The sequence below is a fragment of the Halichoerus grypus genome, chromosome 5, assembly GCF_964656455.1.
Source record: "Halichoerus grypus chromosome 5, mHalGry1.hap1.1, whole genome shotgun sequence".
Taxonomy (NCBI): Eukaryota; Metazoa; Chordata; class Mammalia; order Carnivora; family Phocidae; genus Halichoerus; species Halichoerus grypus.
The window spans coordinates 37,567,774-37,593,370 of NC_135716.1; the positions used below are offsets into that span (position 1 = coordinate 37,567,774).

Sequence of the window (25,597 nt, forward strand, 5' to 3'; positions counted from 1 at the left end):
ATGGTTATCTTCAATTAAGATGAAATTCAACGTAGTATAAAAATGTTAATTACCTTTTAGGCGGTAAAAATTAACATTTGAATTTCCATAAGAAGCTTAAGCATAATGATTCACTACAAATAATTTGTACCGCGAGTAGTGTTTATATAAGGTGCAAATAGACAAGAAGAGTTTGTAGTGCTTCTTCCATTTTTCTCTCTGGTCACTTCTCATTTTATACAGTTTCTATCTTGAATTGTGATACTGGCGGAAGACTGGCAGGATAAAGGGTGTAGAGGAGGTGTGAAAAGGATACAGGAATGGAAAGGATATGGTCATTAGGCATGGAATGAGAGGAGCACCCCCCCCCAAAAAAAAAAAAGTTGGGGAAGATGATACGTAGTTCCACTGGGTTGAAGGTGTTAAAGAGGGGAAGTGAAATGAATACAGGGGACAGGAGAAGGAAGCGGTGGGAGATGGCCCGGGAGAAAGGAGAGGATCATGGCTCATGATTGTCACCCCAGTTATCAAGGCATTATGTTTCACCTTTGCTTCCTAATGTGTGCAGTAATTTGACTTGTGTCTTCCTTGTCCCTCCACCCAATGGAATTTCCTAAGTCATATTGAACTGTTTAGCAGTGCCAAAAATATACAGAATTGCTGGGTTCTCATATGTCTTGTAAGTCCATACAGCGACTTAGTCAAGATTCTTAGGAATTACGGCTGAATTAAAATTTTGTGTGTTGCTTAAAATTATATAAATAACATGGAGCTTGTGTCTTGAAGGAAACTCTGTCTCCCCTCTAGCGTTTTAGAATCAACATGTGGTTAAAAAACGATGTTAGGATGTCTGAATAACCATACAGTTAGTTAACTGGATGGCTGAACTGAACAGTTTCACCTTTGGCCTGACAGTCTTGCATACGATAATCCTCTTTAAATGCTATTTGATTGTATTATTTTCTTGCATAAATTTCTTCAGGGATTCCCCATTGCCTTGACTGGCATTTCTTGTCACTAAAGTCTACCCATTTTTCTCCCTAGCTTCTGCCCTTAGGCCATATATGTTGTTCAGTGAATGTTGATTATTTTAAAATGATACATGAATGAATGATGAATGAATTTGAATGAACGACGTCTATGTCAGTGGAAACAGCCTGAGTTAGAAACCCCAGGTCTTGTGCTCACTGAGCATATTTGTACCTGTGTATGTAATTTTTTTTAATTACAGCTTTAAATTTTAATCTTCATTTGCCAGTCTTAAATTTATGTTAAGTGTGCTATTGAAGGGAGGCACAGGGGATAAAACACTGAAGAAGACTTGCTTACTGCCTCCTAGCTTGCCAGTCTATATCATTATCAGATTCTGTTGAGTGTACCTTGCAAATATCTCTTGAATTTGTTCTCTTTTCTGTTTCTTTTACTCCCACTCCAATTCACCACATCTCTTTTTAAAAATGTAGGTTTTATTATTGTTTAGGTATGGTGAAATAAATTATTATACTTACAGATCCCAAGAGATGCAAGCCTGCCATGCAAGATCGGGTGAAGAAAGTGAGGGAAGACATACAGGGAAGCACCAGGATCAGTTAGGAGGCAGAGGGAGAGAGCAGAAAACATGGGGAAGAGCCTTTATTGTGGTTCTATGGGAAGGAATGGATGAGCTAGCGTAAACAGGTTTAGGATTGGTTAGTTCAGAATGATTTCAGTGGGCTCTGGGGTGTAGGGCAGTCCCTCGTTGTCTGGTATTTGGCTCTGGGTTGATGAGGTTAGGGAAGCAGTGGCCCTGGAGGTGGCTGGGAGTATGGACTTCTGATTGCTTTGACTGCGTATGAAGGGAACACTCACAGGTGCTACCTCTAGGAATGAGCTGATCCTGAGAGGGACAGTGGAGGCCTCGTCAGCAGGTCTCAGATGTCAAAGCATCATAAATACAGAAAATAAAAAGATAGGCACAATACAATCTCTTGCATGCTTAGATTAACATGATCTTCTAATTGTTCTACCTGTGTCCATATTTGCTTTCCCACAATCTAGCTTTGATGCGGCAGCCAGAGAAATCTTAAAAGTATACATTAGGTCATGTTACTGCTCTGCTTAAAATTCTTCTCAGATCTTCTTTTACATATCCAATAAAGCCCAATTTCCTTACCTTGGTTTTGAGGCCTTTCATTATCAGGCTTCTGCCTCTGTCTGCAACTACATTGTATTCAACCGTAGTCTTCACTCACTTTATTCTAGGCACACTCATCTTTCGATTTCTTGAGAATGATTTGCTCTTTCTCTCCTCAGGGCCTTTGCACAGACAGTTCTCGGTGCCTGGATGCTCTTTATCTGGTTAACTTCCAGCAAACCTTTGAATCTTACCTTAAATGTTGTTCTTTTGGGAAGGCTTACATTAAGTCCCTTCTGTTAATTTTTCTGTGATTATTCCTTTGTTCACTTATTCACTGCTTTCTTTTGTACATATAAGAAGGGAGGTACTGAGGATAAAATGGAGAGCAGACCAGATTGGCACCTAACCTCATGAAGCTTCTTTTCTTCTGGGGGAGGCAGATAAAAGTCAGTGACAAAGTAATTACAAGATATTGTAAGTTCTTTAAAATTGTAAAAGAAGTATTGATGTAGAAGCTATCAGAGGATGACCAATTGCAGGCCACTATTCTATATAAACCTTTGCGGTTAAGCATTTTTTCTTTTCCAAATCTAAATTGTAATCCACAGCCATTCAATGGAAGGGGGATATTTGGTTGTTAAAGCTCACCCCTGTCTGCTTTCAAAGTTTTTCCATATACTCTAGTGCTTTCCAAGTCAGGGACTACCATGGAATATGGATGTTACTTCATTCTTTCATATGAACTAAGAACAGTTTTATTGGAGAAATGATGAATGCAGAATAAAGTCTCAGCCAGTTTATCTCATGGCAGCCCCCTCCCCCTTTTAAATCACAGTTAGTAATTGTATTTATCTGTGGGTTTACTTCTCTAATACCAGTGTATTTCATGCTGGTGTGTGCTCTTTGAGAATCAGAATTGTGTTTGTGTGGTTCACCACTGCATATTGAACATCTGACGTAAGCAGAGGGTCAATGAATGAATGTTGAATGCATGATGGAAACTGTATTCAGGTATGTGTCCTTAATGTGGCTATTTAGCCCTATCTGCTTGAATACTTTTCTAGGTTATAATTATTGAGGCCATGTTTTATGATATAGAACTGTTGGACCTTGATCCATGTACTTGATTGTGTATTAGAATGGACCACAAAGTATTTTTTGAAGAGAATTTTACCTGTCCCCAAAGCCATTCTCTTGACTCATCCCTAAGGAGAGATAGAGTTGCTTCTTCAGGTAGCTGCCCAAGTTAGAATCCCTAATTTTCATAAGGGCTGTCAGTCCTACCCTTAGAACTGCTTATTACTCTAGTGTATTGCAAGATAAAATATATGTTTTCTCTGTGCTTTTCAGTGAATATAATTGAATTCATTGTTACTTAATACTTTCAAAATTTTAAATGAGAACATTAATATTTAAAGAAGCTCTTTGAAGGCTCTTCTCCTGGAGTGAGGTTTAACTATGGGTCTATATCAGAGTCGCCCATAGAGCTTTTAGAAGACCTTCTGAATTAGAACCCCTAAGGTGTGGGACCTGGGTCACAGGTGTTTCTGATGCATAGCCAGGTGTAAGAGCAGTACTCTTCTGTAAAGGTTTCTACACAGGCACTCATACCCCAAAGAAGTGTATGTAAAGAAGGCTTTTTTATGTTTCCCATAAGTTGAAGTTCGGGGTGTGTAGATTAGTTTCATTTGTTTGTAAACAAGCACTTTCCTTCAGTGGTTCAGTGAACACTTAGGAACTCCTGATATTTACTTTCCATTCTCAGCACCTACCAAAGCTGAGTGTATCTGCAAATGTAAGGTGTGAGATGGGGAGTGATGAGAGATGTGGGTAGAAAGGTAGACTTGGAAAGGTCTTCTATGTGATATGAAGCAGTTAAGATCTTTTTCTTTCAGTAATGGAGAGCCATTGGAGGTTTTTTGTTTTTGTTTTATTTTTGATGGGGGAGCAATATGATCAGTTTATTTTATTTTTGTTTTAAAGGAAGGTAACCTTGTCAACTATATGGAACATAGATTAGAATGGGGGAGAAAACTGACAAGGAGACCAGTTAGGAGCAAGTCTGTACAGAGGTAATGAGGAGCAGAAGGATACAACAGGATTGAATTCTAGCCTTGTAGCTTCCTTTTTACTTTGAGCCCTTAAGCTTCAACCAATCTGCTCTACCCTTGACTTGACGACTTGGCTAAAATTAAAGGCCCTACTGAGAAGTCTTCCCTGACCGTCCTCTTTTGACCTCTTGTTTTAGTGGTCTCTTTATGTCTTTTATAATACTTTCCATTTATTATTATTTTTTGCTAATTTGGTTCTTGTTTCTTATTTATCTTACACAGCTGCCACTTTTCATGATAACTGCTACTGGATAAAAATATCTATTGAACAAGTTGTCCTCTAAACATGCCATTCTTGGTTTTTTCCTTTCTATTTTGTGCTTTTGCTCATGGCCTTTCTTTTTTCTAGAATGTTCTTATCTCTCCTTCACCCATATTTTGAAGTTTTAACCTTTCTTTCATAGTTCAAATCCCTCCCTTTCTACAAGTTCTTTCTGCTGGCTCTACCATTTCCTTATTTTAATTCTTACAGCATTTAAGCTGTCTATTACATAGTTTATGCTACCTTGTTTTTATTTTTTGTGTATTCTGTGAATATGGATATTCTGCCTCTTTGAGTTGGGCAAGATGTTTTACATATCAGTGTATATAGCTTGCCCTTAGTAAATATTAAGTATTAAATATTAAATAAATAAACATGTGACTATTTGTTCCTTTCTGAGTCTTCCTGAAAACAACTAGGCTATAAACATAGTTTATTCTGCTCTGAAAGACATAAAACTTCAGTTCAGAAATATTTTAAATTGTTAATTTTAGGGCGCCTGGGTGGCTCAGATGGTTAAACGTCTGCCTTCGGCTCAGGTCATGATCCCAAGGTCTTGGGATCAAGTCCCACATCGGGCTCCCTGCTCCTTGGGGAGCCTGCTTCTCCCTCTGCTTCTCTCTCTCTGTCTCTCACGAATAAATAAATAAAAATCTTAAAAAAAATAAATTAATTTTAATTATCTGAATTTGAAGCAAAAATAGTTGTAATTACTTATTTCTAGAATTTTAGAGGCCCAAATAAAAGAGAATTAAAAATAATGTTTTTGGCTTTGTTGAATTATAGATTATTTTAAAGTTGAATATTATTATTTGACTGAATGCAAACTCCCTTAAAGGTTTACATTTAAAATGCTTTAGTTAAAATATTTTCATTTGTTCCTTATGTTATAGACTAAGTCCTTTGCCAAAACAAAGCCTTATTTTCTTGGGAATCACTCAAAGCATTTGGGCCTGCTCTGCTTTGTAATCCTGTTAAATTTCATCCATGAATTAAAGCCTAATTATGCACAGTTGGTGAACCCTACATATAGACAATTTGATGTGCAATAGATATTTACTCATTAAGTTTGCTTATTGGAACAATATGAAATGTTGAAAATACTTTGTATTGGGATTAAGAAATAATTTTCTTTGGGAATTAACTAAGTTTAATTGTCTGTATATTTTTCTTTAGCCCATACGTTGTAAAGTACTATGGCAGTTATTTTAAGAACACAGACCTCTGGATCGTTATGGAGTACTGTGGCGCTGGCTCTGTCTCGGACATAATTAGATTACGAAACAAGACAGTAAGTATTTTTAAATTGTTTTGCTAATCTCATTTCTAAAGATTCATACTTTAGAATCTGACTAGGTAGTATTTTGTTACAAAGAAAATATCAGTGTGAAAAAAGAAAAGGTTTTACAGTGTGAAAGGATCTAGTATGGGGTGTGAGAACCAGCCATATACCTTTGTATGGCAAATTCGAGAGTCATATGATTGCTTAATTTATTTGTTAGGAAATTTTTGTTAAGTCACCGAGAAGCTACCATGGTACTCCACTTCTTCATTTAGAATCAGTATGTAAGTTATGGCTTGAATTTTATTTAAAGTGCATAATATTTATGGTATTTCTTTAAGTTTTCTGTGTTATAATCTGTGGTTGGTAAACAATTGAAGTTTTATGTTTCTGAAAAATAATTGAAATAATTGAATTACAATTGAAATAATTGAAAAACAATTTTTGTCTTTATTTTCCCAAATATTGTCAGGATGTTTGAAAATGACAAAGCTAGCTCATAATTTTGTGTGTGTGTGTGTGAATTCAAGTTAGTGAAATGTGTTATTTAATAATACCTTTTTATGGTTATGCTTTAATCCTGAGTAAAAGAGCTATTAACAAAATTGTTTAATTTATGCTAGAAATGCATCTAATTTACTTGGATAATTTATAAGGACAAAAGTGACTTTTTTATCTGTGACTGTAGAGTAAGAATGAATCAGTGAAATAATTTGTAATTCTGTAGAACAGTAACCTAATTACTATATGACATTATTGTATGTTGTTAGACATATTTCAGTAAAATACATTCAGAAAAATACTTAACTACTTGAGTCAATTTGTGGTTAACCAGAATAATTTTCAAGTTTGATTGGGGAAAAAGTTGTAAGTTTATCCTACTAATTTTTTTTTTTTCTGTTAGAGAAAATAAATAGGATTTCTTTTAAAAGAAGTGAAATAGAAATTAAAATAATCCCTGTTTTGACAGAATGAATTAAGTGATTTGTGACATTCTAATTATGTATTTTAGAATTTCTATGGTGCTTAAGTAGTATTTATGTAAATCAGATGATTCTTGAGTGGCAGAACAATGCTTTAATTGAAAATAATTATACTCCAGTTAAAGAAGTGTTTTAAAATCATTTCAGGGCTAAACTCAGTGCATTTGGTACTTGAAATTACCAAATATTAGAAATATGAAGTAAAAGTGTGTGAAATAGAAAATCTGTTTTCTTGATTTTAAATGTTAATGTTACCATTGTGAATAGATAGGAAATATTAGATTCCAGTACTTTTATTATCTTGTTGCCAATAATTACAAACCGTGAAGGTATACTGTAATTCTAAAATACGGATATGAATGAATCATTATCTTCAGGAATCTCCTTTACCCATTATCAAAGGGAATATTTTGCCCCATTCACATTCTTTTTTTGGAAGACAGAATCCACTGAATATACTGGGGAGTCACACATTTCAAATAGTTTGTTGTTCTCACAGAACAGCTATCCTTGGGTGTGGGGTAGCATGGAAGAGTATGATTCCCAGATATGAAAAAGAACTTAGAGCAGCACAAGATAGGATCAGGAGCTGTAGGTGTATTGTCTCCAGGTATTGCCTTGATAACAGCTCCTGTTAAATCTCAAAAATATTTGCATCCTACTTTTCTTTCATTTATGTATTATCAGAAAAGAGTACCACTATTGGGAGGATTAGTAGTATAAGATTTGTATCATCCCTTTTTTTTAAAATGCCTGGACATTGTAAATATTTGATCATTTTATAGGAATGATCACTGGAGTGATAATTCTAATTGTCTAAATTTCAGAGGTGTGGCTGTTATCAATTAATCGGCTGGTTTTCAAAAATGTGACCAGTGAAACAGTTGTCCTTGATCTGTTAAAACTCACTCTAGTAATTAATTGTTTTCATGGTCACAGAACAATCCATTTTTTTCCTAAGGGTATGGGAACTTTTTTTTTTAGAGTTTATATGCTCTTTTGTTTTTGTTATGTGCTTTGTTTCTTTTAATTTATTAATTTAATGTACCTATTTAATACATTTTAAACAGCGCAAGACATTCTTATTGTTTATATTGTCAGTGTTTATGCTTTTTATTGTTCCTTATTCTCTTACGCATTTCTCAGTTGCTTGAAGAACATGTCCTTTAGTGCTTTTATGTGGGTATGATGGCGATAAGTGAAAATGTTATTTCACTTCATTTTTGAATGATACAATTACTGGGTAAAGAATTCTAGGTTGGCGGTTTCTTTTAGATTTTGATTTAAAAGGGTTGACTTTTGGAAAACCACCTAAGTAACGTCTTTTTGTAGAATTGTGCTTGTCTTTGAAAGGTATCTCATTAGGGATGAAGTATTGCTGATTTTTAATTATTGATTGCTATCTGGTTTTGATCAGATGTTTCCTTGAAAATTAAAGGTACAGGAAAAAAAATCTGATTAGGTTACATACCTTTTAAAAAACATTTAAGTTTAATCTGTTTAGCTTGAAGTATAACGCTGCTTATGTCTTACCTCTCTCTTCTCTGTACAGTTTCATAACTTGTCACTTTTATTATGCACTTTAGAATAGAAATGGCTCCTAGAATAGAAACTGGATTTGTATTTTGGTGTTTTTGTAAATGTTAGTGACTTATCCTCTCCTCCACCTTTGAGGGTTTCCCTTACCCCCAGGCTTTGCCTAGTGAATTTGCATCCATGAGGGACCAGCTCACATATCGTGTCCTCTTTGAAACTTTTCCTGTTTTCCTGAGTAGTTTCTTATCTAATTGGTTGATTAATTAATTAGGTAAGTCTTTACTGTATATTCACACATAAAGAAAGAGCATAATAAATTCTAACTGCTATTATTATTATAATTTTTACTACTATTATTATTAACTTTTTACATATTTTGACTAGTAGGTAGACTTTGCACCTTTTTTTAATGTGTATTGGCTTTTTTATTCCTTTTTGTGCTTATCTTTTTGTTATTGTTGTTGGCATTTTCTTACCAATTTTCAGGATTCCCTGACAGTTTGTTAATAGTCATATGAGTGCTTCATATATTTTAAAAGTCATAAAACCAATTATCTTTTTGTCAGAATAGATAAAGAAGGAGCTTCAAAATATATCTTTCAGAGGTTTTATACCTTGACCTATACTTTTTCTTCGGAAAACATCTAGGAAAAGATAAAGGCATAGAATTAGGTTTAGGAATTAATTAGGCATATTGCAGTGATTGGAACTGAGGCTGAGCAGCAAAGGGTTGGGATTGTATCTATTTAAATGTTGCTGCTTAACATGGGGCCGATCAGAAAGTTGGCATTTGAGCTGATAATGGTAATTGTGGTTATCATTGGTAGTGCTACTAGAGATAGGATGAAGTTGAAATCCTTCTCTATTCCAGCGGGTGATAAAAGTTTCTCTGAGTCTCCTGGTTTCATTATGAGTAAATGAGATGTTAAATAGATGTATTCATTGAATCTTTGCTATATGAACATATAGTTAGTATTCACTGAATCTTTCAACTTCTGAGTGTTGGGGCATCTATAAATATATGTGAGTTAAATTCCTGATTTCTGTGATCAGACTCACAAACACAGCTCAAGTCCTGATGTCATATATTTTAGTAATTGACTATTTTTCAAAATAATTACATTGCTTTGAACCATCTTTTAAGTGTGGTGAAACCTATGTGTAGATAACCCTGCTGTGGTATCTAGAAATCACATATAATTGGTCAGCTCTGAGTGTTTAGGAGAAGAATCGTTGTAGTTGCCTTTCCCTATTATAAGCCACTCGAGGACGGACATTTTTACGTATTCATTTTGGAAATATTGTAAGTGCCTGGAGTCGCTGCTGGCATCTGGCAAAGCTTTGATAAATGTTTGTTGAACTGAAACAGGATCAATTCCTTGGCTGCTTGTCCTATGAATATAAAACAAATCTCTCCATCTATTCAGTGTTATATTTTTGTAGCTAAGTTGTAATTTGCATGGTTACTTCTATTTAGTTTTAGTATTACAGGTTATTGAACAGGTATGTTCATATAGCAAAGAAAGGCCATAGAAAGTGTGTTTACCAGTAACCTTGGAATGCGTGAAATAACAGAATCTATTGCATTAGTTTTCTTATTTTTACAGAAGTTATATATGTATGTGAATTTAATTTTTTGCTTAAATTTGCAAATGCGTATCTTGGTAACTTTAACCTTAATAAGGTTAAAGTTGGCTGATAAAAAAAGAAACCTCTTGCCTTTTTGTTGTTGTTACTAATGGAAGCTCATGTAAGCATTATTTATTTACTTTTAGTGTTTTCAAATTTAAAAAGAAAAAGTCTAATATGGGAATATATAAAATATATTTATGGGAACAATTTTGAAGATTTCCTTGTGAGGAAACATTTAAAAATGAATAGATTTTATATCAAATGTCATTTAACATCTCAACGTTTATGTGTTTCAAGTATTATATACTGCAAAGTAGAAATACACAACTCTATGAAATTGAAGCTTTTTAAAAGTAGATTATATTTTTGATTAGAAGCTTTCACAATGGTCTTTATGTAATTGTTAAGCTATGCCTTGACATATGGAAGAAATAGAGTCTATGTCTTAGACATTTGTTGTGTACTTGGAAAAGTTCTGAGAAAATAAAGGCCTAAGGTTATTCTCTCTCATTTTGGCCCATTTTTTGATTTAGCCACTTATTTTAATTTAACCTAGTGCTGTGGATTTTAGTTTTGGCTCTTTCACAGACTGTTTTTATGATCTGAGCAAGTCATTTACCTGACAGGAACTTTAGCTTCCTCATCTGTTAAATAATAGTTAACATCTATATTGCTTTACATTTTACTTGGCAGTTTTATTTACAGTTCAGTTGAATGGAAAGGTTCAAAACATTTATTGATCTAGGCGCAGTGCTCTGCAGTAGAGGTACAAACAACTAATAAATTTTCTGTTGTTGCATGGTTGAGGTAATATCTATATAAAAACTGAATTCGACTCTATGAAGAGTTAGGATTCTTTAGGAGCAGTAAAGAAGAAGATCTTAGCCGAACACGGAAGTTCAGAGAAAGCTTCGTAGGCATTAGAACCCCGTACCAGATTCTTGGAAGAGGAGGAGTCATCTCTCGTTAGAATCCAAGCTCCACCAGGGCAGGGTTTTATCTTCTTTGTTCACTGCTTTATCTCCATTCCTAGACAATGACTGGCATGCAGGATGCTCAGTAAATATTTGTTGCATGCATAGATGGATGGATGGATGAATGAATGAGTGAATGAATGAATGAATGAATCAGAGAAGAGAGGGCATAGGACATCGTGGAAGAGGAAACAATGATATGCTAAAATTATATTTCCCTCTCTAAAAGTTCAGTGGCATACTTCTAGGTCATCTGAAGGAGAAAATTCCCAGCATCTGCTTTAACAGATTTACTTTTCTCACACATAATCGCTCAGAATCATTGCTACATTGTAGTTTGATGGATCTATGTTAGGTTCATGATGTTGCTGTATAATTTTTGTTTTTCCTGGAGGTGTTCCTTTTGTTTTTGTTTTTCCTTCATGTTTAGAGAAGAAGCATATGCCATCTTTATCAGTTTGCTAATGTCTTCTACCTTCTTACTCATTTTATCTGTTTCCTGGAATTTATATGATTCTTCTTTGAGAAGACATTCTTTGGAGCTTCCTGATTTCTTGTTCTAATGTGGACTCATTGCTTTTTAGGTCTGCTGTACAGCTGCATCCTTGGAATTTCTTTTCACTGGACTTTTGGGTTAGTGCCATCATTTTCTTGTATATTTCCTATTTCCTTGGTTTTCACCCTTGTGTTGTATTCTTCCTTAACTATCTTCTTCATGGTACAAGAATAAGAGGTCAACTATTTGAGTCCTTGCATGTCTGAAAATGTCTTTATTATGCTCTCACATTTGATTGATAGTTAGCTTATGTAGAAATTTACATAGAAAATAAGTTTCTCTCAGAGCTTTGAGAGCTTTCGTCTATTATCTTCTAGCATCCGGTGTTGCTAATGTTATAGCTAATGCCTCTCAGAGTCTTATTTATTTGTAGGTTTTTTTTACCTGCCCACCCTTCCACCCCCCACTCTCCAAAATCTGGAACTTTTCAGAGTTTTCTTTTTATCCTGATGTTTCTGATACTACACAAGGAACAAGATGCTTCACAAGGATGTGCCTAGGTGTGAGTCCTTTTTATTAGTTATGCTCAGCACTCAGTTCTTTTCAAATAAACACTTGTGTCTTTCTTCAGCTTTGGAACACTTTCTCTGATAAGCTACTCCTCTGTTTTCTTCACTGGATGGTGAATCTCCTGAATTTTATTCTTTTTTTTTCCTCCTAGATTTTTTTTTTTTTTTTAATCTTTTTGCTTTTTGGGGAGTGGGTAGGGAGTGGTTTCTTCTACTTTATTTTCTGACTCTTCTAACTGAACTTCTTATTTCAGGAGTTATATTTTAATTTACAAGAACTCTTTTATTTTTGATTATTACTTTTTTGTAACATCTTAATGCTGAGACATGGATGCAAAAGTTTTTCTCATCACTCTAAGAAAAATAAGCTTTTGAAAAAGTGATTTTCTGTTTCCTGAATCATTTCTAGTTCCTTGGGGGTGGTTGTTTCACTTTTTTCTTTGTTTTGGTCTTACCCATGGCAAGGCTGACCAGCAGGAAGGCTGACCAACTCTCACTGGAAGGATTGGGCAATGCTTTTTGACTAGCAGGTATCATTTTAGGGTGAATGGGTTGGGGCTGGCTTTTAGGGGAAGGGCCTACAGAGGCAATTTGTTCAGTTTCTTGAGAGAGGAACCACTCCCCCTCCACTGCCATGTGGGAGTCAGTTCCCAGAATGCATGTCATCTGTAGATATGGGAATGGGGGTAGGGGTAGAGTAGGGATTCCATTTTCTTATTTTCTTTTCTTACTCCATTTTCTTCTTTTCAGCTACCATGGAAAAGCTAGCCACCATTTCCATCCCCTTCTTACTCCTGCCCCCCCCCCGCCCCCCAGTGGTGCTAACTGGAGCTCCCTGGAGTTTACTTGGCAATCACTCATTTTGTTGCAGACCCTTTCTTTGCCTGCTCTTGGCTGTGGCTCTTTCCATAGAATGCTTCCAAATTCGTTATACTCTCCTGTGGTGAATCTTTTGTTATTAGTTTATTTAATTTTAAAAGTCTCTATCCGCTTAATGAGGTTTCAGGAGGAGGATAGGCAAATAACTAAAATTAACTACAAATTTGGGTTGGCTTTTGAACATGAGTCAGTGATATTCCCCTCTCGCCTTATGTATGTTTTATATAACTTTCATATTCTTAGGTGTTTAGTACAACTACTTTGAGGAGTAATTTGATAATCCCTTGTAAGGTTGAATACATACACATCCTGGGATCCATCCAACAATTCTCCTCTTTCATCTATACTTAGAGAACTCTTAGCACAATTGTACAGTAAGACATAAACAAGAATGTCATCACACAGAAAATTAGAAGGAAATTTAAATCTTGATCAGCACTACACCTTGGATTAGAAGATTGCTGGTGTTCTTTTCTGTCTCAATAATTCTGTAGCTCTTTGGGAAAGGCAAACTCTGAGAGTAGTATTCTGGCTGAACCTTTCAGAATACCCAGTGCGCAGCTGACCAGATGAGAATGACATTAAAATTCCAAATAAATTTTGAGTCTTAAAATGTATATAAACATTTATCTTGGTATATAGAGAAATTTTTAGTATTTACTTTTACCTGGATGAGATATACTTCTATGATATTGTGTGTGTGTGTGGGGGGGGGGAGCAATTGAGGGAACAAAAATAATGGAGAGGAAGTTCCAGACTGAAGAAAGCAACTCCTAAGTTATGTATATATGTTTTCTTCAAGGCATGTGGTGGGCTTATTGTTTTATAATGGAAATAATTGGGAAAGCCAAGTTTTATTTAGACATCACTTCTTTAGAAGTGTGAAGGACGCATTAAGACCATTCTGCTTGGTAAATTCTCACTGATTTTAGTTTTTTTTTTTTAAATTTCATTTTATTATGTTAATCACCATACATTACATCATTAGTTTTTGATGTAGTGTTCCATGATTCATTGTTTGCTTATAACACCCAGTGCTCCATTCCATATGTGCCCACCTTAATACTCATCACCAGGCTAACCCATCCCCCTCACCCCCCTCCCCTCTAGAACTCTCAGTTTGTTTCTCAGGGTCCATAGTCTCTCATGGTTCATCTCCCCCTCCGATTTCCCCCCCTTCATTTTTCCCTTCCTACTATCTTCTTTTTTTTCTTTTTTTTAACATATAATGTATTGTTTGTTTCAGAAGTACAGGTCTGTGATTCATCAGTCTTACACAATTCACAGCGCTCACCATAGCACATACCCTCCCCAATGTCTAGCACACAGCCACCCCATCCCTTCCACCCCCCACCACTTCAGCAACCCTCAGTTTGTTTCCTGAGATTAAGAATTCCTCCTATCAGTGAGATCATATGATACATGTCTTTCTCTGATTGACTTATTTCGCTTAGCATAATACCCTCTAGTTCCATCCACGTTGTTGCAAATGGCAAGATTTCTTTTTTTTTTTTTGATGGCTGCATAATATTCCACTGTATGTATATACACCACATCTTCTTTATCCACTCATCTGTTGATGGATATCTTGGCCTTTTCCATAGTTTGGCTATTGTGGACATTGCTGCTATAAACATTGGGGTGCATGTACCCCTTCGGATCACTACATTTGTATCTTTGGGGTAAATACCCAGTAGTGCAGTTGCTGGGTCGTATGGTAGCTCTATTTTCAACTTTTTGAGGAACCTCCATAATGTTTTCTAGAGTGGCTGCACCAGCTTGCATTCCCACCAACAGTGTAGGAGGGTCCCTCTATCCGCATCCTCACCAACATCTGTCATTTCCTGAATTGTTAATTTTAGCCATTCTGACTGGTGTGAGGTAGTATCTCATTGAGGTTTTGATTTGGATTTCCCTGATGCCAAGCGATGTTGAGCACATTTTCATGTGTCTGTTGGTCATTTGGATGTCTTCTTTGGAAAAATGTCTGTTCATGTCTTCTGCCCATTTCTTGATTGGATCATTTGTTCTTTGGGTGTTGAGTTTGATAAGTTCTTTATAGATTTTGGATACTAGCCCTTTATCTGAAATGTCATTTGCAAATATCTTCTCCCATTCTGTCGGTTGTCTTTTGGTTTTGTTGACTATTAGCTGTGCAAAAGCTTTTTATCTTGATGAAGTCCCAATAGTTCATTTTTGCCCTTGCTTCCCTTGCCTTTGGCGATGTTTCTAGGAAGAAGTTGCTGCGGCTGAGGTTGAAGAGGTTGCTGCCTGTGTTCTCCTCTAGGGTTTTGATGAACTCCTGTCTTTCAACCATTTTGAGTCTATTTTTGTGTGTGGTGTAAGGAAATGGTCCAGTTTCATTCTTCTGCATGTGGCTGTCCAATTTTCCCAACACCATTTGTTGAAGAGACTGTCTTTTTTCCATTGGACATTCTTTCCGGCTTTGTCGAAGATTACTCGACCATAGAGTTGAGGGTCCATTTCTGGGCTCTCTATTCTGTTCCATTGATCTATGTGTCTGTTTTTGTGCCAGTACCATACTGTCTTGATGACAGCTTTGTAATAGAGCTGGAAGTCCGGAATTGTGATGCCGCCAGCTTTGCTTTTCTTTTTCAACATTCCTCTGGCTATTCAGGGTCTTTTCTGGTTCCATACACATTTCAGGATTATTTGTTCCATTTCTTTGAAAAAAGTGGATGGTATTTTGATAGGGATTGCATTAAATGTGTAGATTGCTCTAGGTAGCATTGACATCTTCACAATATTTGTTCTTCCAATCCATGAGCATGGAACGTTTTTCCATTTCCTTGTGTCTTCCTCAATTTCTTTCATGAGTATTTTATAGTTTTCTGAGTACAGATTCTTTGCCTCTTTGGTTAGATTTATTCCTAGGTTTCTTATGGTTTTGGGTGCAGTTGTAAATGGGATCAACTCCTTAATTTCTCTTTCTTCTGTCTTGTTGTTGGTGTATAGAAATGCAACTGATTTCTGTACATTGATTTTATATCCTGCCACTTTACTGAATTCCTGTATGAGTTCTAGCAGTTTTGGGGTGGAGTCTTTTGGGTTTTCCACGTAAAGTAACATATCATCTGCAAAGAGTGAGAGTTTGACTTCTTCTTTGTCGATTAGGATGCCTTTTATTTCTTTTTGTTGTCTGATTGCTGTGGCTAGGACTTCTAGAACTATGTTGAACAGCATTGGTGATAGTGGACATCCCTGCTGTGTTTCTGACCTTAGGGGGAAAGCACTCAGTTTTTCCCCATTGAGAATGATATTTGCTGTGGGTTTTTCATAGATGGCTTTTATGATATTGAGTTATGTACCCTCTATCCCTACACTCTGAAGAGTTTTAATCAAGAAGGGATGCTGTACTTTGTCAAATGCTTTTTCTGCATCTATTGAGAGGATCATATGGTTCTTGTTCTTTCTTTTATTAATGTATTGTATCACATTGATTGATTTGTGGATGTTGAACCAACCTTGCATGTGGCAAGAAATAAATCCCACTTGGTCGTGGTGAATAATCCTTTTAATGTACTGTTGGAGCCTATTGGCTAGTATTTTGGTGAGAATTTTTGCATCCATGTTCATTAGGGATATTGGTCTGTAATTCTCCTTTTTGATGGGGTCTTTGTCTGATTTTGGGATCAAGGTAATGCTGGCCTCATAAAATGACTTTGGAAGTTTTTCTTCCATTTCTATTTTTTGGAACAGTTTTAAAAGTATAGGTATTAATTCTTCTTTAAATGTTTTTTAGATATCCTGGGAAGCCATCTGGCCCTGGGCTCTTGTTTGTTGGGAGATTTTTGATTACTGCTTCTAGTTCCTTAGGGATTATGGGTCTGTTCAGGTTTTCTATTTCTTCCTGGTTCAGTTTTGGTAGTTTATACATCTCTAGGAATGCATCCATTTCTTCCAGATTATCCAATTTGCTGGCATATAGTTGCTCATAATATGTTCTTATAATTGTATTTCTTTGGTGTTGGTTGTGATCTCTCCTCTTTCATTCATTTTATTTATTTGGGTTGTTCCTCTTTTCTTTTTGATAAGTCTGGCCAGGGGTTTATCAATCTTATTAATTCTTTCAAGGAACTAGCTCCTAGTTTCATTGATCTGTTCTACTATTCTTTTGGTTTCTTTTTCATTGATTTCTGCTCTGATCTTTATTATTTCTCTTCTCCTGCTGGGTTTAGGCTTTATTCGCTGTTCTTTCTCCAGCTCCTTTAGGTATAGGGTTAGGTTGTGTATGTGAGACCTTTCTTGTTTCTTGAGAAAGGCTTGTATTGCTATATACTTTCCTCTTAGGACCGCCTTTGCTTCATCCCATTTTGAACAGTTGTGTTTTCATTTTCATTTGTTTCCATGAATTTTTGAAATTCTTTGATTTCCTGGTTGACCCATTCATTCTTTAGTAGGATGCTCTTTAGCCTCCATGTATTTGAGTTCTTTCCAACTTTCGTCTTGTGATTGAGTTCTAGTTTCAAAGCATTGTGGTCCGAAAATATGCAGGGAATGATCCCAATCTTTTGGTACCAGTTGAGACCTGATTTGTGACCCAGGATGTGATCTATTCTGGAGAATGTTCCATGGGCAGTAGAGAAGAATGTGTATTCTGTTGCTTTGGGATGGAATGTTCTGAATATATCTGTGAAGTCCATTTGGTCCAGTGTGTCATTTAAAGTCTTTCTTTCCTTGTTGATCTTTTGCTTAGATGATCTGTCCATTTCAATGAGGGGGGTGTTAAAATCCCTTACTGTTATTGTATTGTTGTTGATGTGTTTCTTTGATTTTGTTATTAATTGGCTTATATAATTGGCTGCTCCCATGTTAGGGGCATAGATATTTATAATTGTTAGATCTTCTTGTTGGATAGACCCTTTAAGTATGATATAGTGTCCTTCCTTATCTCTTATTACAGTCTTTGGTTTAAAATATAATTTGTCTGATATAAGAATTGCCATCCCAGCTTTCTTCTGATGTCCATTAGCATGATAAATGGTTTTCCACCCCCTCATTTTCAATCTGGGGGTATCTTTGGGTCTAAAATGAGTCTCTTGCAGATAGCATATTGATGGGTCTTGTTTTTTTATCCAATCTGATACCCTCTGTCTTTTGATTGGGGCATTTAGCCCATTTACATTCAGGGTAACTATTGAAAGATAGGAATTTAGTGCCATTGTATTGCCTGTAAGGTGACTGTTACTGTATATTGTCTGTGTTCCTTTCTGGTCTATGTTACTATTGGGCTCTCTCTTTGCTTAGAGGACCCCTTTTAATATTTCTTGTGGGGCTGTTTTTGTGTTTGCAAATTCTTTTAGTTTTTGTTTGTCCTGGAAGGTTTTTATCTCTCCTTGTATTTTCAGTGACAGCCTAGCTGGATGTAGTATTCTTGGCTGCATATTTTTCTCATTTAGTGCTCTGAATATATCATGCCAGTCCTTTCTGGCCTGCCAGGTCTCTGTGGATAGGTCTGCTGCCGTGATTGTTAGTTTTATAACTGTTATTCTCAACTCCAGTAACAGATTTTTGATAGATATTTTATGAGTAGTTATTTATATAGTATTGGTTATTCTAAACACATTGCATGTTTTCGCATTTAATCCTCATACGAGGATTAAACAACTGTATAAGGTAAGAACTATTATTGACCCATGTTGTAGATGGGAAACTGAATCACAGAGTCATAAGTAGATTAGAGGGAAGGAAAGGGTTGAAATGATATCTAATTACTAGAATTGAATTGTAATAGTTAAGAGCACAGGCTTTGGAGGTAGAATATCTGGGTTTGAATTCTGGTTCTGCTACATACTAGCTGTGTGAACTTGGGCAAGTTTCTTAACTTCTCTGTTACTCATTTTCTTCATCTGCTAAATGGGATAAGAAGACCACCCTCCTTCATTGAGTTGTTCTGAAGATTAAATAAATAAAGTACAAGGACCATCACCTAGCACATAAAAAGCCCTGTATGTCTTTGCTCTTGCTACTGTCATCATCATCCTGTCGTCTCACTTAAATAGGTAGGAATGTCTTTGCAATCAGCTGTGTTTGAGCATAGTATACACGGTCTGTGGAACCATTCACCGTGGGTACTTTGAATTATCTTTGTTAATGAGGGAGGTATAGACTTAATAAGAGAGCTGCATTTTTAGGTACAGTGAAACGTTCTTTAATAGAATCAGACAGTGGCTATTCACAACATCCTAGGGTATTTTATCTTAGTACCCTTTGAATTAATGCCATGTACATAATAGTCTTTTTAGTAAATATTTGATTTATTGTATTTTGAAAATATATGTTTTGCCTTAATTTTATTTTGTATTACTTCAAATAGATTTTTTTTCCCCTTGGGTGAAGGCATACCAATTTCTTATTGACTTAAGATTTATTTGGAGTTTCAAGTTTAATATTATTTCATTGCTAATAATAGACGTCTTTTTTATTTGTATGGATTTCTGTTCCATAAAGTGCTTTTCGGGGGTTTATATTCGCCTCTGTGTTATAGAACTAATTCATGTTTGACTTCCCTAATCACTTTGTTGCATGCTCCCCCTTTGTGTAATAGATACTAGTTCATACAGGATTTACAACTCCATATATATTGAGTGCTTTTCTGTTGTCTTCTGATCTCTTTTCCAGGAATCTTTTCATGTGGGAAAGGATTTTAAAATGTCTGCCCACTGACCATTTTCACAGTAGAGTATCAGTTCTCTTTTTCTTCAGATCAAGGGATTATAAGCAGCATGTATATATGTATATTTACATATGGTGTAAGTAGTGAAAGCTTTCATTTTGAATCACTAGTTGTGGGACTTTGTGATAGATTATTAATCTTTTTTTTTTTTTTTTTTTGCCAAACATCTGCAATCCAGATTTCATGAAAGACAGCCTCTCTCTGCCCTTTTGTATATAATAATGGCTAAAATATTCTAGTTATGTTTTCTAATGTGTGTACTTTGTGTTGAGCAGATTTTTTTTTTTTTCTGGAAGAATCCCATAAATTTTTTATTATTATTTAAAACCTTGGCTATTTTATACCCTCAATCCTTCTTTTTTTGGGTGGGATGAGATAGAGTGGTGAGGGGTGGGAGGGAGTTACTGAGTTGCTTTGCTATTTTTCCCAGTGTTTTCCTCATGTTGAATACCTAAGAGCCCCATTAAATGTATGTATTCTTTTTCCCAAGAGAGAAGGAGTAAGAGGGGGAGAAATTTTGATTGTAAAGAAGTTGGAATCTGAGACTTGATGGATGTTCAGATAAAGTCTTTACATGTAAGCTTAAGTATTACCTTTGAGATTTAGGTATTTCAGAGATTGCTACTTGACTCCTCAACTTTCTCTGAGCCACTGATTTTTAGCAGTGTGTTTGGTCACCATTTTATGTGGTTATATCATGTATGCCATAAAAACTAATGGGCACTGAAACATTGAAGGAGTTCTGTAAAATGAGAAGTCTAAATGTAATAATAATACGATTTGGAGTAAACATTTATTAGCTAGGGGAAGTGGTACTAGGAAATGAAGGCAAAAAAGGAGACTTAAAAAACACTGCACGTTCCTTTAAAAAACATGCTTATACTACTTTCCCTGCTCCCAATATCATATTCCTTTTGTTTGGGGGCAAAATATACGAATCAACTTCAGAGATCTCATGCTGTTAAATATCTGAAATAACCTTTAATATTTTTAGAGTTGGTCAGTGGTTTGTGCTTTATACAAACCCTTTTTCTAGGACCTTCCCCACTTTTTGGTATCAACTTCATTTTACTGTATCAGTTTCAACTCTTGGTTATGTTACAGAAAACCCAGCCTAAACTGGCTTAAGCCAAAATCGGAATTTATTTGCTCACATAACTAAAAATCTTTGCAGAGCTAGTTTCATGCATGGCTGATTCAGGATGAAAGGAATTATTTGAATTCATCTTTTTATTTTGATACCTCTGTATTGATTTTAGTCTCACACAGATTTTTGCCTCATAGTTGCAAGGTGGCTACCAGCAGCTACTGGGTTTTTTTACTTTCTAGTTCAAATCCAGCAAGCAGTCTTGTGCCTCACTGCTTCTGAATGGGTCATGTTCCTTTCTCTGAACACATCACTGTGGCCAATAAATGTGATGTAATTGGATTAGATCTTGGTCTGTGTCTAACCTGGAGCTAGGATAAAGCTGACTGCTAGAAATACATATTCTGAGGATGGGGAAGTAGTGATTTCCTAAGGGGAATCAGAATATGTTAACCGGAGAAGGGTGAATGAGTGTTAGAATGGGAAAATATAACAGATAATTCTATATATCTACTAAAACTAAAATCAAAACAAAATGTATCAGGAATAAAGCACAATTAAAAAAACCCACCTCTAAATAACTCCCAAAATGTATGTGAAATGTTAGAAGACATATTTATTGACATTGGGAGTCGAAACTGTTGGGTCTTCAACCCTTTCTCAAACTTCTGTCCCAGGTAAGGGATGGAAAGGCTGATAGTTCTCTGGGAACCTGTTTCTGCTGTGTCAGCAGTGAATGTTTGCCGTAATACTTCTCCTGGAAAGTCTGTTCATCAGGATTAAAGACCCATGGTTCCTTATTAGACCAGGTGGACTGACCCTGGTGTTAGTTCTTGTATCCATGACCCCTTTTCTTAAGAATTTTCTTACCCTGAGTAGGTACTACTGTTCAGAGCTGTACTAGAATCTTAGGAGAATGAGTCCATTTGTGTGTAAAGTAATTCTTGCTCCTTATTTGGTGTATCCCACAGAGTGAAACTGAGTTCTAAGTATATTTCACACATGTCTCTTAAAGTTCCAAGCCACAGCATTAACATGACCATGCACTGTAGGATTAGGCCTTTCAAATTTTTCATAGCAATCATGTGCCAGGTCTTAATCTCTGATTAAATACATCATACACTTTACGCTCCATTACATCTTTCCTAAATCTTTTGATTGGATTATAAACACTTTTCTTTATGATTTTTCCACATTACAATATAGTTCCTCCAACAGACTTTCTCTTCCACCTTAACTAAGTAAATTAACCTTACAAAGGTATTTCCTTGGCTACCCTTATTGGTAAACCGCCCAGTCTTCACCTTAGTTGCTGTTCTTCTTGGCATTTCTCCCAGTTCTGTTTCCTTTTCATCAGTCAGGCCCACTTTCATACACTTTATTTTTATATGGTACATTCCTTGCCTGGTGGACTGCCTGTCACTGCCAGATGGACGGTGAGCCCTCCCTCCCTGTCTTAAGTCTGACCCTGAGCACACCGTGACAATAGTTATTTGAAGTGATGTGGTTTAGTGGAAGGACTCTTGGACCTGGAACCAGAAGACCCAGCGTTGATTCCTGTGTTGTTACTTAGTAGCTCTGTGACCATGGGTACATTGTGTAACTACTCTAAACTTAAGATGCCTAAGCCTAAAATGGACCTAATGTCGTATTACTTTCCTTACCTACCTCAGTGTTTTCTTGTGAGGAGCAAAGAGGATGAGTGTCAGAACATTTTGTAACCTGGAAAGTTCTGCACAAACTTAAATTGCTATTTTACTATCAAGGCAAAAACTTTAACAATGGTATATAATTTTTAATTACTAATGATTTAAGAATTTTATGATATTTGTTGAAATAGTGAATATTCTCTAGCATTAGAAAAATATGCTAAAAGATTATTGTGACTTATCCAGTAAAAGTTTTGGGTTTATCTCAGGAAATCAAGAGATGTTTGTAAGTTAATTTTCCAGAAAATGGGAATTTAGCTCTTTAAGTTGCAGATCTCTAATTTTAACAATTTTGTTTTATTTTAAGATTTCATTTATTTATTTGTGAGACGGAGCGCATGAGAGGGAGAGAGAGAGAGAGCAGGAACAGGGGTGGGGGGGCAGAGGGAGAGGGAGAAGCAGACTCCCCACTGAGCAGGGACCCTGGGATCATGACCTGAGCCAAAGGCAGATGCTTAACTAACTGAGCCACCCAGGCACCCCTAATTTTAACAATTTTAGATGGAGATCTTTTAAAATTGTATAGCAACAGTTCTCTATACTTTTAACCAGAATGTGTGAGCCGCTCCCCCTTTTAATGATATAAATTAAGGAAAAAATATAAGTGATATGAGTACATCGTAAACATTTCAAATAGTATGGAAGAGGAACTTAGTGTCTCTTTACTCATCCCTCAATTTTACTTCCTTGAGGTAATGTCAGTTAATAGTTTCTTGTGCGTCCTTTGAGCACATATGTATGCATATCTTATTTTACACAAGGGATTCATACTGTATATGTGGTGTTCTATACCTTGTCTTTTTTTTTCCCCCTTTAACTTCTGATATATCTTAGAGATCTTCCTCTACTGGTACATATAGGTCCGGGTGTATGTAACAAAATATATATTTTTTTCAGTACTTTGGATAAAATGAATTCCAGCTTTTCAGTTTTTGTTGTTATAATCAAAGCTGCAGGAACTGTTGTATTTGTGTATTGGCAGACTTATGTTATTATGTCCATTGGATACATTCTGAGAAATGGCATTACTGGGTTAGAGGGCAAGTTCATTTTTAATAACAATTTTTTTTTGGTTGAGAGGCTGCTACCTAAGTCATATATGATTTTTTTAGTGCTGAGGCAGTTTCAGCTTGGATTATGAAAGAAGTATGGATTTTGCTTTCGATGCGTTCCTGCTTCCCTGCATGCTCTGACTCTTCTTCATCTTCCCTGCTTTTGTCTAATTTTGCTTAAGATGTTCATTATTAATTCTACCACAGGAATCGCCATTGGAGTTGGAAGCAAGGCTGTGTCCTTGTGAGCTGCTATGTCTGGTGCTACGACTATTATAAGTGATTTTATTATTTATCTTCCCCACACTAGCTTTCCACACTAGTAGACTGAGAGTCTGCCATCAGAGTTTTCTTTCTGAAAGGTCAGATATGTTCGTTTCATCTTTCCACTTAAAAATTTGCGGATACATAGAGCAGAGTTTGGCCCTAACCTACCTTTGCATTTTGCACTATTTTTCCAGACACGTTACTTCAGATACAAAGAACCATTTACTGGTACTGGACTTCATATGTTTTTATGTCCGTTGCCTTTACACGTAGCTAGTATTTCCTTCCGTCTTTGGTCACCTGACAAACTTTGTTCATTCTTCAAGAGTCAGCTCAAAAGTTACCTCCTCTGTGAAGGCTTCTTGGAGTAGGGAGATGGTGTGGTGAGATTGTCAAGGCTTGAACGATACAAGGACTTGAGGGTTAAATGATATGGTTTGGGTTTTATTTTCAGAGTACTGTTGTGATGCATGATCAACTTTCGGAACTCCTGTCCTGGAGTGCTCCTCTAGCTAACCCTGTTGCTCCCTGCATGACCTAATGTTGTAATTATTTGTTCCTGTCCCCTTGCCTTTCCACTTAAATTTTGAGCACCATGAAGGCAAGGGCAGTATAACAGGCCCTCAGTAAATTCTTGTTAGTACTTACCTCCCACAGTTGTGTTGGGGTATTAAATGAAATGATAGCTGTCATTTGACCGGCATAGTTAAATCTCAGTAAATGCAAGCTATTTGGTTGATGTTATCATATCATCACTGGAGAGGTAAACCCTGACTTGGGGAATATAGGGTGATTTCTTGAAAGAGGCGAGATTTGATCCAGGACTTAAAAGACCGTGTAAGGATTACATTGGTGAGTTTTCATCAAATGGTGTTCAAGACTATGAAAAGTCACTGTGAAAGTTGAAACTTGAAATTTTATAATCAGATATAATTAGCTGTCTGTATGGCCCTTGAAAGGGGGAACTATGTCTCATTCTTTCTCATTTTCTTAATAGATCATAGGTACTAAATATAGAATTAATGCATTATTTTATGTAAATAAATAATCATGTCAGAAAGGTAGGGTTTAGTTAAGATTGTCAAGATTCATTTTTAGAAAATTAAAATTCTTAATTTTGTATGAAAGTACAAAAGCTCACTTGAATTTGTTTTTACTGACATAAAAACATTAAGGCAGTATATATATTTTAAAACAGCTTGTGCATGTGCCCTTGAGACAATTTGGTGGGTGCATTTTTATCAAAACCATATACACAGTGACATATTAAATGTATCATATTATTATACTAATCATATGACTGTAGAAACAAAAGTAACCAGAAGACTAAAGGCTATCAAAACCATCTTTTTGTTTTTGTACAATGAGATTCTTTTTAAATTTGCCAGTGAATTCATACCAGTATTGAAACCAGATGTAGACTTCCGTCTTTTAGTGTATTAGCTCAGCTATAGAAGTCTTATTTCCATCCCTGATTACTGAGTATTTCATTCGTGGTTTATTATATCTCTCTCACCTTCCTTTATTTATTTTTTTAAATAGACTATAAAATGTGATTCAAATGATTTTAAAATGACATTGCCTAATTTATATAGTGATAGAAATAAAATTAAACCTGTATTGTATTAAAGATAACCTAATTAAGTCCACAGATGAAGTACTCTGTTGATAAAATTTTTCATTGGAAAGGATTTTGACAGATACCACTAAATGAAGTGTCAGCTGTGGTTTGAGAATGGATCTAAGAGTTTTCCATCTTAGAACAGAAATTTTACATTAGTTACCTCCTTCTGTATAAAGTAAGATCCTCTCTCCCGTGTGTGTGTGTGTTGTGTGTGTGTGTTTGTGTGTGTGTGTGTTTGTGTTTTAAGTGTTTTTAGAATAAACCTGACCATTTTGAAATAGCTGGATATGGTCTGGTCTATCTGAACTGATGAAAAGTTTTAATTATAGAAATGAAAATGAT

At 35.8% G+C, this 25,597-nt stretch overlaps 1 protein-coding gene across 5 annotated transcripts in view; it reads left to right on the forward strand.

The window, feature by feature from the left end:
- STK3 (serine/threonine kinase 3) overlaps positions 1–25,597 on the forward strand; it is a 267,137-nt gene that overhangs the window by 55,448 nt on the left and 186,092 nt on the right. For all 5 annotated transcript variants that reach the window (XM_036086510.2, XM_036086515.2, XM_036086513.2 and 2 more), the window contains exon 4: positions 5,645–5,759. In XM_036086510.2, coding sequence (XP_035942403.1) covers positions 5,645–5,759 — 115 coding nt within the window. The remainder of the gene's footprint in view (positions 1–5,644; positions 5,760–25,597) is intronic.